General features: G+C 33.7%; 1 protein-coding gene across 3 annotated transcripts; it reads left to right on the top strand.

Moving 5' to 3' along the window:
• The first annotated feature begins 560 nt into the window (after positions 1-560).
• LOC131032200 (uncharacterized) lies at positions 561-8,684 on the top strand. Of its 3 annotated transcripts, none has more exons than XM_057963146.2 (2): positions 561-1,271; positions 8,668-8,684. In XM_057963146.2, exon 1 carries the CDS (start codon positions 717-719, stop codon positions 1,218-1,220), a length of 504 nt encoding a protein of 167 aa, XP_057819129.2. In that variant the 5' UTR covers positions 561-716; the 3' UTR covers positions 1,221-1,271; positions 8,668-8,684. The 3 variants fall into 3 exon arrangements, with proteins under 3 accessions (XP_057819129.2, XP_057819128.2, XP_057819130.2); XM_057963145.2 differs by lacking the exon at positions 8,668-8,684 and adding an exon at positions 3,846-4,017; XM_057963147.2 differs by lacking the exon at positions 8,668-8,684 and adding an exon at positions 1,453-2,197.
• Positions 8,685-16,246: the final 7,562 nt, after the last annotated feature.

Raw genomic sequence — 16,246 nt, 5'->3', positions numbered from 1 at the left:
GTGAAGTTGATTGGCTCCAAATGAGCCTACCAGGGATCAAGTTTTGTTGAGTGCAAGGCTCCGACATCATAAGGGATGAGGCCTCGGGTGAATTTGGCGGAATGGATACCCCTCAATCCTTGGCTCTTAACCGAAGAGGTTCAGCCTATTGGCTCGTGCCTCCGTATCAAGTGACAAAAATTACCTTTGTGAAGGCCCTCGCTGGGTTGGCAGCTCGCGGGCTTCATGCCCTTGATGGGTTGTCGTGTTCGCAGGTCTAGACCTCCATCAAAAAAAAAAATTCACAAATGCCCTTGCTGGGCTGTGGGCTTCATGCCCTTGTTGGATTGTTGTGCTCGCAGGTCTGGACCTCCATCAAAAAATATATATATATCTACAAATGCCCTTGCTGAACTGTGGGCTTTGTGCCCTTGCTAGACTGTCGTGCTTGCAAGTCTCAACCTCCATAAAAAAAAAAAATCCACAAAAACTTAATTAATTATAACCAAAAGATTACAAATAACAAGTCCAAACCAAGCGACAGCGTTTAACCTGCTATTATATAAGGCTTCTATTTTCGTGCTATTCGCAGCATTCAATTGGGAGAAATTATTGAAGGAAAAGATTCAATTGAAACAGATAAAATGATTGGACCAGAATGCACATTGAAACCAAAACACCCAAAAACATTCTACGCCGATCTCTGAGGAGGATAAACCCCATATCCTTCAATTGCCATGGCATTTCATCTGTTACTGCCCTCACCCTCCTCCTTGTACCCTCCTAGCAGGTCTCTGATCCCCAAATCAACATTTTCATCCAGGAAACCGGCAAATGGATTGATGAAGGTGGTAGCCAAAGTGCAGGTGGATGATGAACCAGAAACCCTAGGACTCATTGGAAACACAGCAATTGTGGGAGGCCTAATTGCGAATCCTGTGGTGGGATGGTCTCTCTACACCTTGAAAACAACTGGGTGTGGGCTGCCCCCTGGTCCAGGGGGCTCCCTGGGTGCTCTGGAAGGCATAAGTTTCTTGGTAGTAGTTGGGTTGATAGGATGGTCTATTTATACTAAAGTGAAAACAGGATCAGGCCTACCCAGTGGGCCATTTGGATTGTTGGGTGCAGTAGAAGGCCTTTCTTATCTCACCCTTGTGGGCATTGCGGTTGTGTTTGGGCTGCAGTATTTGGATTATGGATACATACCTGGTCCTACTCCTGGGGAACAGTGCTTTGGCTAAATCAAGTTGAGAGCTCCATAAGCTCGAGAAGCAACAGTGCGGAAATGAACTGTATGTACACCAATATTGAATTATGTTTGAAAAGGAGGTTTTTCTTTCATGAATCACAGAATCATTGTTCTATGTAATTTATAACTTTTCTCATGTTTTTATGATCTCAATTTGCTTTGAGTATGAAAAGAGAGTTTTCTTACGCCGTCTAAATACCAATTAAATGAGTGGCCTATTCTAGGCTGTGAACCCTAACAGAAAATAGCAGGTCTTATCCTCTTGGCGAGTTCTGGAACGTAACCATCGTACTCGGGGAGTTGTGGAACGAAATTCTCGTTCAGATAAATGGGATTTTGGGCTTTTTCAACAATGGATATGTCGATGTGTTCTATTGAAACTTGGTATAAATACCCAAGAGAAGCGCGGTTTTATGTGGTATTGTAGAGAGGCACATAACCACCAGCTACTGCTAAGCTATCTAGAAAGAGGGATGATGATGGAATTTGCACCCCAAATCCTGCTCTGGAGTGGCAAAACTTTTAGGGTTTCTAGTGCATTATAAGCCTCCCTTCTCTGACAATTACTAGTAATGTCAAATAGTGAGAGTTTGCAGGGTGAGATTGCATGTAGTATTTGCTTTTTGTGTTTCAGCAGTTCACTATGAAGTTTCGAAAAATCCACTAATTGAGCTTTGAACTTTAACATCCTAATAAATGTGGGGTTGTGTTTTAGCATTAAGCCTTTTCAGCCCACAATAACTTGTGGCAAACAACCATTGTTCCATAATCTCTTAGCTAGCTTTAAAGTTGTGAGGTAGAATTTGAGCATTGGCCTCAGCAGCTCACAATGAATTTTGCCAAAATACAGGCAATAATACTCTTGTTGAGACTTAATCTTGGGCATCCTTAAAAGTGTGGTATGGTGTTTGATCACTGAACCTCATAAACTCACAAGAATTTTTTCATAAGAGGCAAATGCTTGATTCACATGCTAGACTCTCATAGAACTGAAACCATCAAAAACTTCATTTTGGTGATGTATACTTATTTTTCTTTCTTACCATCTGAGAACAAGCTTGCTTAGATCACTTGTATTATTGCAACTATATAGGCATGTTCTTCAGTAGTTAAAATTTAAGTTCTATGTAAATATATCAAAGAAAGCTAGAAGGCTGTGATCACATGGAAAGGGTACTCCTAACGTTTCTCAGTGGATGCTTTAAAATTATTTTAGTAGGTTAAGTTTTACATGACGATGGGCTCTGAAACCTCTAGTGCTCCCCTGCAACACCTGCACAAGCTTTTATCTGAAAAAGAACTTAAAAAGAGGCTTCTCTGACTTTTCGAGTAAAGCGTCTGAATTTTCTTGTTTGAGCAATGCTATCCTCCATGGGATCACCTGTGCATTTATAAAAGGACACAAACCTTGTTCATGGAGGCTCTGTGTAAAAAGTTGCCAATTGTGGTCGATATGCTGGCTGTTTACAGTGCTGGCTATTCAAGCTCTTCCATTCATGAGATCCGAGTAGAGATTAACAAGACCATTAACATTTCTTTAAAATAAATTTCAAATTAAATTGTTATAACCTTGCTCCTTAGCAATCTTTCCAAATAATTGAAAGGAAGGAATAAGCTGAAGAGAGATCTTTATTATGACAGATGAAACTAATGACACAATCAACATTTTCTCCTATTTTCTATCCTATATATTCTGTATTTTAGATGTCAGTGGATTGGCAAGGTTTGATTTACCTCTAGATTTGGTTATGAAGTTGAAAACCCAGGGGCATTCTTTATTTTTTTGGCAATCTCCATCTCATCCTTGGTCCCCCATTCGGTCAAGGATTGACCACAGCTCGTCCATGGAAATAAATCACAGTGGTACCCAAATACATGATATTATTTCTGACTCGAGATCTATAATCTTTAACCTTTGCCATTACCTTTTATTTTCTTGAAATGAATAGAAAGTTGAAGTGCTGGATCCTTCCTCCTTACAGTTTTTCCAGAGTGGAAGGGGAAGGAAGTGAATTTCTTAGTTTTATTCAGAAAAGAAGAGAAGGGGAAGGGAAGGGGAAGGGAATAAGTTTATTCGCAAAAGAAAAAATTCGGTATTGTAGCCCTTCTTTATTGGTTACCTCTTCACTGCTTGGTTCCATACAGAGGGCCTTCTGTTTTATGATTCCATTAAAACAAACAAACAGCATTAAAACAAACAGCATTAAAACAAAGTGACAGGCTGCATGGATATTACAGAAGATACGAAGACATCTAAACATTGCCTATCCACTAACTCGTAGCAGAGTAGCTAATAACCCTCACCTTCCCAAATTCAATTCAGACATTTATAAGGTCGAAGGTTACCATTCCTGAGCAGCGGGAACCCAGAGTCTCTTGAGATGATTAGGTCCTGAAGCAAAGGCATATAAATATCTTGATGATACTACAAAATAGTTCCAAATAATCTATTTTCATGACAAGATTTCTTTGATATATGTTTTCATTATTTAACATTTAAAATGGTTTATGTGATTTTCTTTTTGAAGTTGGAAATTTTTTTTATACAATTATTGTCAGAATTTTTAAAAATAAATAGAAAAAACTTTGTAATGTCTATAAATTTGGATTCTATCAGCAAGCAGAAAAGATTCAGTGTTGCTCCTTGTTGAGTATGTGAAGCCCAACTGTTATCTGACTATTCCTCTTCTCCCCGCCTCTTCATTTCCTTGATGTCTCTTCATATTTGGAGAATTAAAACATTTGTATAAATGATGAGAGGAGACTTTATTTGTGCAACAGTTAAGAGAAGATTACCCTGCTTTCCCCTTTAATGATGAACCATGTAATTCGCTATCTTCTTGATATAAACTTACTGGTTGAAATTGTTAGGTTTGACCATTTCAAGCTATAACTTATCTGTTTGTATTGTGAAAGTTTTTAGTTTATCAAAATTTTCTGCAACACTTCTCTATTCCAATATTTTGATACTACAAAATAAAAGCTCATATTTAAGATTGTTGAATTACTTTTTTGTTTTTGTTTTGTTAAGTGACACTTTCAAGCCCTTTATCTTATTATTCACTATGAAATTAACAATGAAAAGTTTATTCAAGCAGGAGTTCAAATGAATATGTTAGAATGCACGTGAGTGCCAATTTTAAATGGATGGGTGCGCATCAGATTCTTAGACAATTGCAGAAGAGAGAAACTAAGCATGTCTCAAACAACCTTACCCTCATATTTAATTTGATCTTTAAAGCCAGTTGCACTGTTTTCCTTAAATTTGAATCCTCAGTGGGTTTAATTAGGTTGAATTAGTTGTCTTTCAGCGAGAATAGAAACTCTGCAACATGCAGTGATCTGAAACAGAATTCTCTGATATAGTCTATCAGTTCTATTATCAAGCTTAAGTCAATATAAAACAAGAGCTGCAGAGCGGCGAAGTTCCTGCCAAGAGAGTGGGAGAACAATTTTGTTTTTGTTTGATCAAGATTTTTGCTGGATGTTATAGTTGTCAGTGGCTTGGTAGAGGTTTTTGCTAGATGTTATAGTTCCTAGTGGCTTGGTAGAGGTGTATGTTATAGTTCCTAGTGGCTTGGTAGAGGTGTATGCAAAACGTAGACGGGTCTCAATATCCATGTTTTCATGGATAGAAAAAGAGCTCTCTACAGTACAGGGTAATAGGAGTTAGAATACACAAGTTAGCAAGAACAACATAGGAGTTAGAATACACAAGTTAGCAAGAACAACAGTGAAATAGACATAAAGGGATTAAACTTACAAAACTCAAAAACAAAAGCATTTAGTTTAATCATAAAGAACAATGTTTTATCAAAAATATTCCAATGGGATGGCATAAATTGTCAACAAAAAGGAACACAATCGTGGTGTAAACTGTAAAGTATAATAGGATCGAAAAATTAGCCTGGGGAGAAATATTCTTTTGCAATAAAGATGGTATTTACACTAACGAGGCTACTGTCTCAACTATTGGCAATGGAGGATTACTGTTTGAAGAGACAGATAGAGAAGCGATAAAGATTATGCAACATGATAACAATATTAATAAGGATTGATGATTTATAACTCTTGGAGGCCTCTTATGCATAAGCATAAACAACAATTGAAATTTTCTAAAAAATCATTATTCATGCATTTGGCCAACTTCAACCCATTAAGGGACCATTAAAGCAATCCAAAACACATGTATTTCATCTATTAATTCTCTGAAGATGGATTCCAAAAAGAGATGAAAAGTTTGAAACAAAAATCAGTACACAATTGTATCCACGCATAAATCTATAAGATAAACATGTTTATCAAATTTTCACTGCTACTGTCATCCCTCTCCAAGACCCTTTTTCTATAGTTTTGGTAAATGATCAATCTGAATTTTGGATTTAGTAAATAACCATTATATTAGCAAAAAGGTTGCCCAGAAACATGCAAGTCTAGGTTTATTCGCCCAAAGTTTTACAGTGATAAAGGAAAGAGTTGTGTGTGATCCTTTGCTATACTTTTGGAATTCCACTGGTCTGAATGATAGGTTTCATAACTATCATAGTACAATCAAAATCATTGCATAGAAACAGGAAATCGGCCAGCAATGAATTTCGCTAAAGCGCACACAATTCGGGCTGTGGTGGTGTGTTGGGACCTTTTATCTCATCTGTATATATTATTGCGCTCTCCTTATCACTATTCTGAATTCTGGTATGGCAGGGGAAAGAACATGGTTCTAGATATGTTAACATCTGAGGGTGTGAACCAGCAATACTGGAAGGCAATGAGTAGACACTTTTAAGAAATTGAGCTGAACATGATGGACATGATGTAGTTCTTTTTTTCTTAAAGGCCCAAGTACAAAGCTTTGGGAGCTTAGTAACTTCAACATGCTCTATTTGCACAATCTAAAATATTTGAAGTCCATAGGTGCAACATTCTACTGTGTGAAAAACAAAACTATATTTATGCTCCGTAAATAACAAATAGAAATTTTCAAATTGACATCCAACCACCATATAAGCCATACCTATTTAAAGGTCAAAAACTTAAAAATAACATTCCTATCTTGAGAAGGTCTACAAGACAATAGAATCCTATTGGTAGGTGTAGCCCACTAGATTTCTATTTAAATTTTTCATTATTAGATGCTAATGATGAACCTAGATCTTTTAGGAAGGCTCTCTCTTCCATGGAAAGTGAATCTTGGATATAGGCCATGCAGGAGGAGATGGTGCCCTTGGATAGTTGTGACACTTGGGATCATGTTAGTTTTCCCAAATGAAGGAAGCTCATTGGAAGCATGTGGCTATTTAAGAAGAAGTTTGATGCAAATGGTTGGTTAGAGCAGTACAAGGTCAAACTAGTGGTCATGGGCTACTCATAGAGAGAGGAAGTTGATTTTGGTAAATTTTTCTAGTTTTTGCTAAGCTAATCTCTAATAAATTCCTACTATCTATTGCTACTACTTGTAATTTTTAGATTGACCGGGTATATGTTGAAATTTATTTCATAAATGGGGATCTTGAGGAGGAGATGTATATGTGAAATCCTAACAGTTTTGTTGTGAATGGAAAAGAATACCTATTTTGTAGGTTAAAATAGTCATTGTATAGTTTCAAATAGTCACCCATCATGTGGTACCAAATGTTTGATTCCTTCGTATAAAAGTTGGGTTATGTTAGAAATAACTGGGATCATTGTGTTTATATGAAGGCTATTAATGATCAAATACTAATTATCATCCTTTATATTTTTTATTAGTAAAGCAACGTTAACTAGGGCACTGAGCCTTAACATAGTAAAAACCTATCAACCGCATACAATCAACACCAAAAATCTTGATGTTCACAAAAAAACAACCCAAAGGCAGTAAGGAACAAAACACTGTTAGACAGGCCAAAGAGATCCCTGTCAAACCGGAAAACACCCAAAACCCCAATCAAGGAATGGGAGAGACACCCAAAACTAGACAAGGGGGGGTTTGGGGGAGAAGAGAAGACTTCCCCTTCCGCCTGCGAGAAACCACAGTCCAGGCGATACTGTCACTAGGACCATCAAAAGGGAGATCAATCAGGAGAGACCCCGCAAGGTTACAATCAAAAGTGTCAACAGAGTGTTGTAACATAACAACAAGGGGCTACTGCAGAGCAACAACAGGCTGGGACAAAACAACAGTAGAAGTAGAACCAACAGGAGTAGATCTTATCATCCTTTATGTTAATGACATTGTTATTGGTAATAATTCAATAATTAGGGAGTTGAAAAGTCATATTTATGGTGTATTTATGACATATTTGATATGAAGGACATGAGGGCTATAAGATATATTTAAGATTGGGATGGAGATCAATAGGGATCAGGTTCATAGAAATCTTTGGTTGAGTAAGAGTAAGTATGGACATGATACTATTTTACAAAGGTTTAAAATATAGGTTTTTAAAGGTGTAAATTGTTCTTCTAGTTGGTACTAAGTTAAGTTTAGACATTTTTCCTAATACTTACGATGATATTTAAGAGATATATAATGTTCTTTATGCTAGTGATGTTGGTAGTTTAATGTAGATATCGTAGCCATTAGTGGACCTTAAAACTTTTAAGTCATTGCCTAATCTACATAAACAAACCCTATCTTGTTGATGTAGATTAGGCAAGTGACTTAAAAAGCTTAAGGTCCACTAATGGCTATGAGTTTACTTTGTTTGGAGGAACAGTGAGTTGAATGAGTAAGATACAATGCACAGTTGAACTATCTACCATTGAAGTAGAGTATATTGCTCCTACACATGCCTCTTAGGAGTTTGATATGATTATAGAGAATTAGTAATGGTATTGGTTTTATTTGAAAGATTTTGAGGATCAATTGTGATAGACAGAGTGTCATTTATTTGGCCAAAAATCCAACGTATCATGCTTGTACTAGGCATGTTGATGTTTAATATCACTTTGTGTGAGAAATGGTTGAGATTGGCGAGGTCTTGATTGAAAAGATTGATAATTTGGATAATATTACAAATCTAGTTACCATGAATAAGTTCTCTTGGTGCGAGAAGGCCATCGGCCTAAGTGATCACTATACTTTATTTTCTTTCTTTTTTGTATTCCTATGGGCGTGATCTATAATGTATGATATTAAGTGGAAGAATTTTAGGATATAGGCGTCATAAACATTATAAATCATATTATTTAGTCTCCTAGTGGTATTTTGAAGTTACCCATAAGGGATGAAACCATTATACCAATAGTGGTAAAAGAGCTCATATAAAGAAGAAGTTACATTCATTGTTTGGAATTTACCTAAGAAAAAAATGGCTAGACATATTCCCTTTAGAATATTATATTTTAGGTTGTTTGTACACATATATGCTTCTATAGGAGAATCTATGACAATTAGGATATATATCATAAATGCTATGACAATATTTATGATAGAATATTGCTATCTTGGTCCATAGGTTCCTACCTTGGTGAGATGCCTTATGACAATTGTAAGGGCATTTGTAAGTGCTTGTTTTGGGCTGAATTTGATGATTCTAAGAAGGTATGCATGGGATTTTTCAAATTAGTTTTCTTCTTATTGTTTTGGGATACCACAATGGTTTTCTCTTGCACAAGTTTGTATAAATTGGGACATTGATCTTGTGATGAAATAATTTTTTTGTTTAGCTATGTAGGTATTTAAATGCTATTGAATTCTATAGAATTATTTAAAGATGTGTCTTCTTGTATAATATTTCTTGATTAGTAGTATACTTACCTCTCTTTCTATGATATATTTTTTTCCTTTAGGGGGTTGTACTTGTAAATATAGTGATACATGTATTATGGCTCTTTATTTCTTGATTTGATTGTGCAATCACACATTTGAAGTGTTAATATTTAAGTTTTAAATTTGCAAACAAAAATTTTAAGTGATCTTTACAAGCTTTCTTACCTTATTAATCAACACCCTACATTGTATGAAAAATTGGATAAGCAACAACAATGTTCTCCCACACTAAATTATGAAGCAACTTCACAGTACATGCCAAGTTGGCTTCCCCTATATAAACTATATGATGCATATCCCAATATAAATGAGCTATTATGCAAGGTCGCCATTGAAAAATGATACCATTAGATATCATCCTCTTCATGGTACCTCCCCACCCAATCAAGATTCTCTCAATCTCTTATCTAGCAATAACATCCCACCAGTAACCCCTACTACTATTGGCAATGCATCAAAGCTACCCATTATGCACTACAAATCAATCTTACCATAGTTGACCTCTAAGTCATTTGTTTGTAACATTGGCTAAGTGCAATCTACCCACTATTAGTATCATATATGAATTGCCTCCCATAAATATGAATGTATGGAATCCTCCAAACATCCTTTAGAGTCACAATAATCTCAAGATTTGGTAAGTAAAGTAAGTTGTGCTAGTTATTTCATAACTTAAATAGTGTTGTAATCATGTTGAGATTAGTCATAATCTCAAGCATAAATATAGAACACCATAAGTCAACCATCCCTATAACTTACACATCAGCTTAGTCAGATCAAGTCAAAATAATTTTGATAGTGGATGGTGCTCCCTCAACATCAATTGATTTACAATAACTAAGTCAAATATCATTAGTACTTAACTCAAAAAATTACTACAAAACCTTGAACAAAATAGTTGCACAAGATGAGACATAATTGGACCATTACTTATCATTTAAGCCTTGTTATCTAGCATTTGTGCAATTATATAATTATTGTAGATGAAAACCTACACAAGCATATTTTTCAAGAAATTGCATAGTTTCCCATAACATTTTTATTTCTTTACAAGTGGGCCACAACAATGCAATTATACAATTGCAATAGCTCAGTTTAAATATAAAAGCATAATTTCATCTTATAGAAGCATAATTTTATACTTTCTATTTTTCTTTTGAATTTTATAAACTCTAATGCCTAATAAATATACCTAAAATGTGACTCAAGGACCTAGAGATAGATATATATTTTGAGTCCACAGTCCTCTAGCCAATCGTGAGTTTGCACCCACTCCACATGATGATCTTACAATGATTTCCTAATACTCCAATTTTTTAGGATGTAAAATTGAGAACTTGGGAGAATACAAATAAGGATAGCTTACTCCCCCTACCCCTATTTATATCCCCTTAAAGCCCCACTCGTGCATCATGCATTATATAGCTTTCTTTTTCCTTCACTTAGCCAACCTCTTGAGGTGGTATTTTACCTTTGTCTGTCAATTGGTTGGGGCATATTCTCGCAAGAATTTTTTATAAGATCATTATTTCTTTAAAACAACATTATAAATGAACATTGTCTCAAAGAGGGACAAAATGTAGACATCTAAAAATGATAGATGCATTTCTTCATCATATCCCATCAATCATTCTTCTAATATTAATCAAATGATTTCATTAAGCTAACTTAAAACCTATTGATCCCTTATAATTAAATATATTTAAATATTTAATTATTTAAATTTCAAAATTTCCCTCCATTTTGTCTAAATTAATTAAATAAATTTTAATAGTTTAATAAATCCACTAGTTAACTATTTTCCTCTATAATTTTAATTTTTTTATTTTTTAATTATCTTCTCCATTATTTTTCTTATAAATATTAATTAAATAAAAAATTTAATTATTTAATTAGCTAACTATTATTTCAAAACTAAATAAAATCATTTTAATGTTAATTCATTCTTTTATATATATATATATATATATATATATATATATATATATATATATATATATATATATATATATATATATATATATATATATATATATATATATATTTATTCTAAAAATATATAAATTAAATGTTCTACTTATTTCTCAAATATGCAAATTAAATTAAATAATTTATTTATTTAATTGTATAGATCACTTGTACACCTCAATTTCTTTAGTTCAGCTCACACTCACTTCTAGTCTTTCTGCCACTTTTTATTTCATGCATCTACTTCACTAAATCAAGCAACAAGTTCATTTCCTAAAATAATCACTCTTATCTTATTAGCCATTTCTTTCTATTGATCTATTTAGTCAAGCTCAACCATTAAATGATATTGAAAACTATTCACAAAGTTACCATCTCCCGTGCTATTTGATCATCTACAATCATTGAGTATCCATGCTATACTTGCAAAACTTAAAATTGTTGTGCTATAATAAGGTTATTGTGATTTCAACTATTTAAAATTGTAGAACAAGAGAGTTAAGCAAGATGTTTATGTGAAGGTATAATTTCTAATTGTATTCTTTGTTTCATGCATTCATCTTATATTTCATTGAGTGATTTGATTAATTGTGAATTGTGTTTTACTGAATTTCTGATTTTGATTATTTATAATTTCTCTGATCCTCACATATTTAATGTTATCAATTTTCAGAATATTAAGAAGTATCGAACCTTGAGAGTGTGTGAACATGTATTCCTATGGATAGAATGATTTCTAAGCTTTCATAAACAGAATAAGAGCTCGTTAAGAGCTAAGATACAATAGAGATCTCTAATAAAAGATCATCCAAATGGCTTAATTCCAAAGAAAATATTCATAATTTATGTGTGGTTTCTAAAATAAATTCAAATATAAGAAGTATATTTTTTAGAAATTTTAATAAATAGTAATAATTTTCTATTATTATAAATGAATAAAATATATATTTTAGATTACATTAAAGATAGTCAAAACTCTTGATAATGAAATTTTAAGAGATATATATCTTTTAATAAAATTATAAATAAAGCTTATGTAAAATGGCTTAAAAATACATTATTACACTAAGAGGTGTAACTAGAATGACAACAAGTGCTTGAGTGTAATGACATGAATATGATAACAACAATTATTGAGGAGCCAACAAACAAAAATAATAAGCATAAAATATACGAGAAACATAGATAAGTTTAATAACCTTATAACATTATTGTATTTGTGTATATAGTTATTATTAATTAAAGCAAGATAGGCCCAAAAAAGTTACATAATTGCCAAAGAGAAAATATTTGGGGTGCATGAGGAGTGCACATCCAACCAAAACACTATAGGTAATACCAAAAAATACAAAAAATTAGCAGTTGACCAGCATAGAACTACTACATAGAGAGACAAAAAATAGACCACACAACCAACCACCCACCAAAGACACAAAGGAATGGTCTACTGAGTGGGGGCATTATTATCTTGTCATTCATGGCATAAAAATTTAACTTTCTCAGAAAGAGATAGCTTGTTGTTTGAGTCTTTCCCTGATGCCAAAGTTACTGAATTTGAAGTAGCCTTAACAATAGAAGTGAGGGAGTCTAACGTCATAGAAGGAAACTCTAGATGTCTCTTTCTCTTTTCCTTCATAAGTTCTATATCCTCTACTTTTCTTTTCAAAGCCTCATGATTATCCTTCAACTCCACCATGTATTTCCTCTCATCCCTTTGAGTAATATTTGCATTGAGATCCTTAAGTTTATCCTCCACTCTCTCCCACCTTTCTAATTTTTTGGCCATCTCATTGGGAACCTTCTAAAGCCTCTCATCATTTTCATCCAATGCATAGTTGTCACAACGAACCTCTGCCTCAACCACCACTTCCATCTTATTAATCTTATTCTTGGCCACACTCAATTGGGAGAGGAGACAACAAATGATCGCATCCTATCTATCAACCGCCTCTTCTAGCCTAGAAACTTTATCGACTAGAGCAGGGGAATCAATCTTGAGAGTAGAAACACCATGGGCCAACGAAGGGGAGCTTAACGTGGGGTTGAAGGGGGTAGGGAAAAGTTTAGTCTTGTATGAGGAGGCCAAATATGGATCAATTTTTGAAATAGAGTATCCAGAAGGCTCCACAACTAGGTTAGATTCTGACATGGGGCCAGAAGAAATCAAAGGGGTCCCATTAGATGGGTTCAAAGCCAAGTGAAATTTATTAAGCCTTAGCATTAGGCCTTGGTGGAGAGGGAGAGTACTCTTGGTTTTAGTTGAAACAACCGACTAGGATAAAGAGGAGAAAACCTAGAACGGGAAATTTGGGAAAGAGTTGGTTATGGAATTGTTTGAATCTCCCATCCATTGTGAAATACTTCATGAACATTAATTCCACATCCTTCCAAACCCCAGGAAGGTCTTCCCTATTAAAACCACTATGTAGTCTCAAGACCCCTTCACCTAGCTTAGACAAACTCTTAAAGTCATCTTTAAAGGCCTCCTTCGATTTTTGGGGAAAGTTGCTCCTTCTAGAGATAAACTAGTAACAACAATGACATTCTTTGTAGAAACTAAAAAAGCCACTCACCCAATTTTAACTTGGCGTTTCACCCATGATTGGGTAAATTGATCAAATATTAGGCTAGGTCAAAACCCTACATCTCTTCACCACCTTCGGCCACAACTTTGCATTGTTTTTGAAATAATTGTAGTTGTCTTGCTCTATCTAAATAAGGTCTCTCCTCGTAGCTAACATAATGAAACCAAAAGCAAAAACTAGAGAAGGAATCTGAAAACCAAGAGTATGCAAGGGACACCATGTGTCAGAATTGGGGAAGGTGTATCTAATACTAGAATTAAATATCTACCACCTAAACAATAAATGATTGATAGATAAGGTGGCTATGACAAGAAATAAAAAAGGAAATCTTAGGATTGTTTTTCATCATTAAGCCTTATGTTATCAAGGATAGTGGCACGAATCTCATCAAAACATTTATGCAAATCCATCCATATTTATTATAAATATACTCTTTACACTATCATAGTTGTTTGGATACCTAGATACACTAAGATTAAAACAGATATTATTTTTCTTATATCTACATCTTGGCTTCTCCATGGATGTTGTCAAAGTAAAGCATGGGTTCAACCATTCATTAAAAGATCCTTGACACTCAAAAAACTTTCTCCATTTGTAGCCTGTGGGTCTCTATTAAGAGACATTCATAAAATTATTATTTTTTTGTTCAGTTTTCTTCTCTTTGTTATTTTTTATTTAAATCTATATATTAAATTATTTTTTATTTGTTTTCATCATAGCTAGAAGTGCTACTAGTATTTTTCTTCATCATAAGTGTAGTTACATGGATTCTAGGGGCTGCAACAAATTTTCTACTGAGAAGAATTGTAAAATTAATATGGTTGATAGCGCATTGTACAGATGTATGTGCCTCACACAAGAGTCCTAATTAAAGAGGTCCAACATATGACTCTAGGTGTTTTCTTTTTACTTATTTTGTTCTAGCATTTATTGTAATTTTTTTTATCTTATAGGCAATCAACTTCACTGAAAATGGGGATGAGCCCACAACGTAGCGGTTAGTTATGAGTCTCCTACATGGGAGGTCTTGGGTTCAATTTTACATGACTGGTTCTTAGCTCTAGAGAAAAAGCTAAAAAATACTACTTCGGCTATGACTTATCAAAAAAAAATCAGCACCACTAAAAATATTGATTATTATAATAGCTTATTCATGTGGATTCTACTATACATTTCACTTCTCCTGATCACTAAGTTTTGGCTTTACACCATCCATAGAGTTATTCTGCTAGATTGATATGGTGTTTTCTTGATAATAGCTTCCTATCCCTTATCTATCTCATCTCCTCCACAGTCCTAGATGTCCCATCCTAGATTAGAGTACTTGATGATTTCAAGGATTGTATCAATAGCACCTATGTATGTGCCTGCAAAAAAACTCAAGGGAAAAGTCGCTCTTATAACAGGGAGAGGTTCAAGCATTGGAAGAACAATGTGTCATCATTTTGTTTTAGGAGGAGCTCTTCTTAGGAATGACTTAAATCACACACATTAAGTTTACATTTCTAGGCTTAAAAGTGTTAAACACTTAGAGTTGAATGACATTTTCTAGGCTTAATATGTTTCTTGAGGTGTGTGGTCACACTAAGAATACACTTCTAGACTTAAAAGTGTTGAACACTCATAATTGACTAACATTCTCTAAGATTAATATGTTGCTTAGTGTGTGGAGTTTAAGATTGGCCCTATTATTGCATTCATGTATTTATTCCCTATAGAGGAAAAGGATGCAAAATAAACTCTTGAGAAACTAATAAAATACAAGGCACCCTATGCTAAAAACCCCATGAAAATTCATGTGATTGATTTAGGATACCATGATCAATGTAAGAAGGTTATAGAGGACGTTGTTAGAGTGTATGGGTAGATTGATGTATTGATGAACAATGTAGCTAAACAACACCTATATCCTGATATTGAAGATCTTGATCCCAAAAAGATGAAACATGTGTTTAGAACAAATATATTATCTCATTTCTTCACGATCATTCATGGCATGAAGCATATAATGGAGGGGGGGCACTAGAATCAATTGCTTATCGAGGCAATGAACTGTTTGACAAAATGCATGACAAAATATTATTTCAAATTTTCACCAGTTATAGTAAACATCAATCTTTCAGTTTTAATTCTATTACCTTAGTTTAGTGAACTTCATCTTCTTAGTTTAAACAAAATTCTTAGGATAGTCTAAATATTATCTCTTGAAACGGTGAAAAAATACTTTCTAATTTGGAATGCATACATACTTTTTAAGTTGGGTTACATTTTGATATTGTATTTTAAATACACACAAGTAGAACCTAATTGAACATAACAAAAGTTTATCTATAGGGTTCGTGTAGGTATATATAGCCTACAAAAAGACCAATCTAAATTTATAATTTTTTCTTAGAAATTAATTATATTTCATGCAAATATTTTAAATTTTGAAAAGCTGGATATTTGCATTGATAACACTCTATGCTTTACTATAAATGTCATATTTACACTTTCATTACCATAATTTGATGCTAAAATTAACCAAAAATCTTAAAATTAAGCCTTGGATTCAATTTAGAAAATGAAAAATAAGCGCTAAAAAGATTTCAAATTTACCAATTTTAAGATAAATTTTTTTAGAAATTTCGACAAAAAATAATGTTTGTCTATCATTATAAATAATAATAAATTTAAAATATAAAAATAGATCAAATAATTAAATATTTC

Source organism: Cryptomeria japonica, chromosome 4 (genome assembly GCF_030272615.1).
Source record: "Cryptomeria japonica chromosome 4, Sugi_1.0, whole genome shotgun sequence".
NCBI lineage: Eukaryota > Viridiplantae > Streptophyta > Pinopsida > Cupressales > Cupressaceae > Cryptomeria > Cryptomeria japonica.
This window is presented reverse-complemented; position numbering and strand designations above follow the sequence as displayed.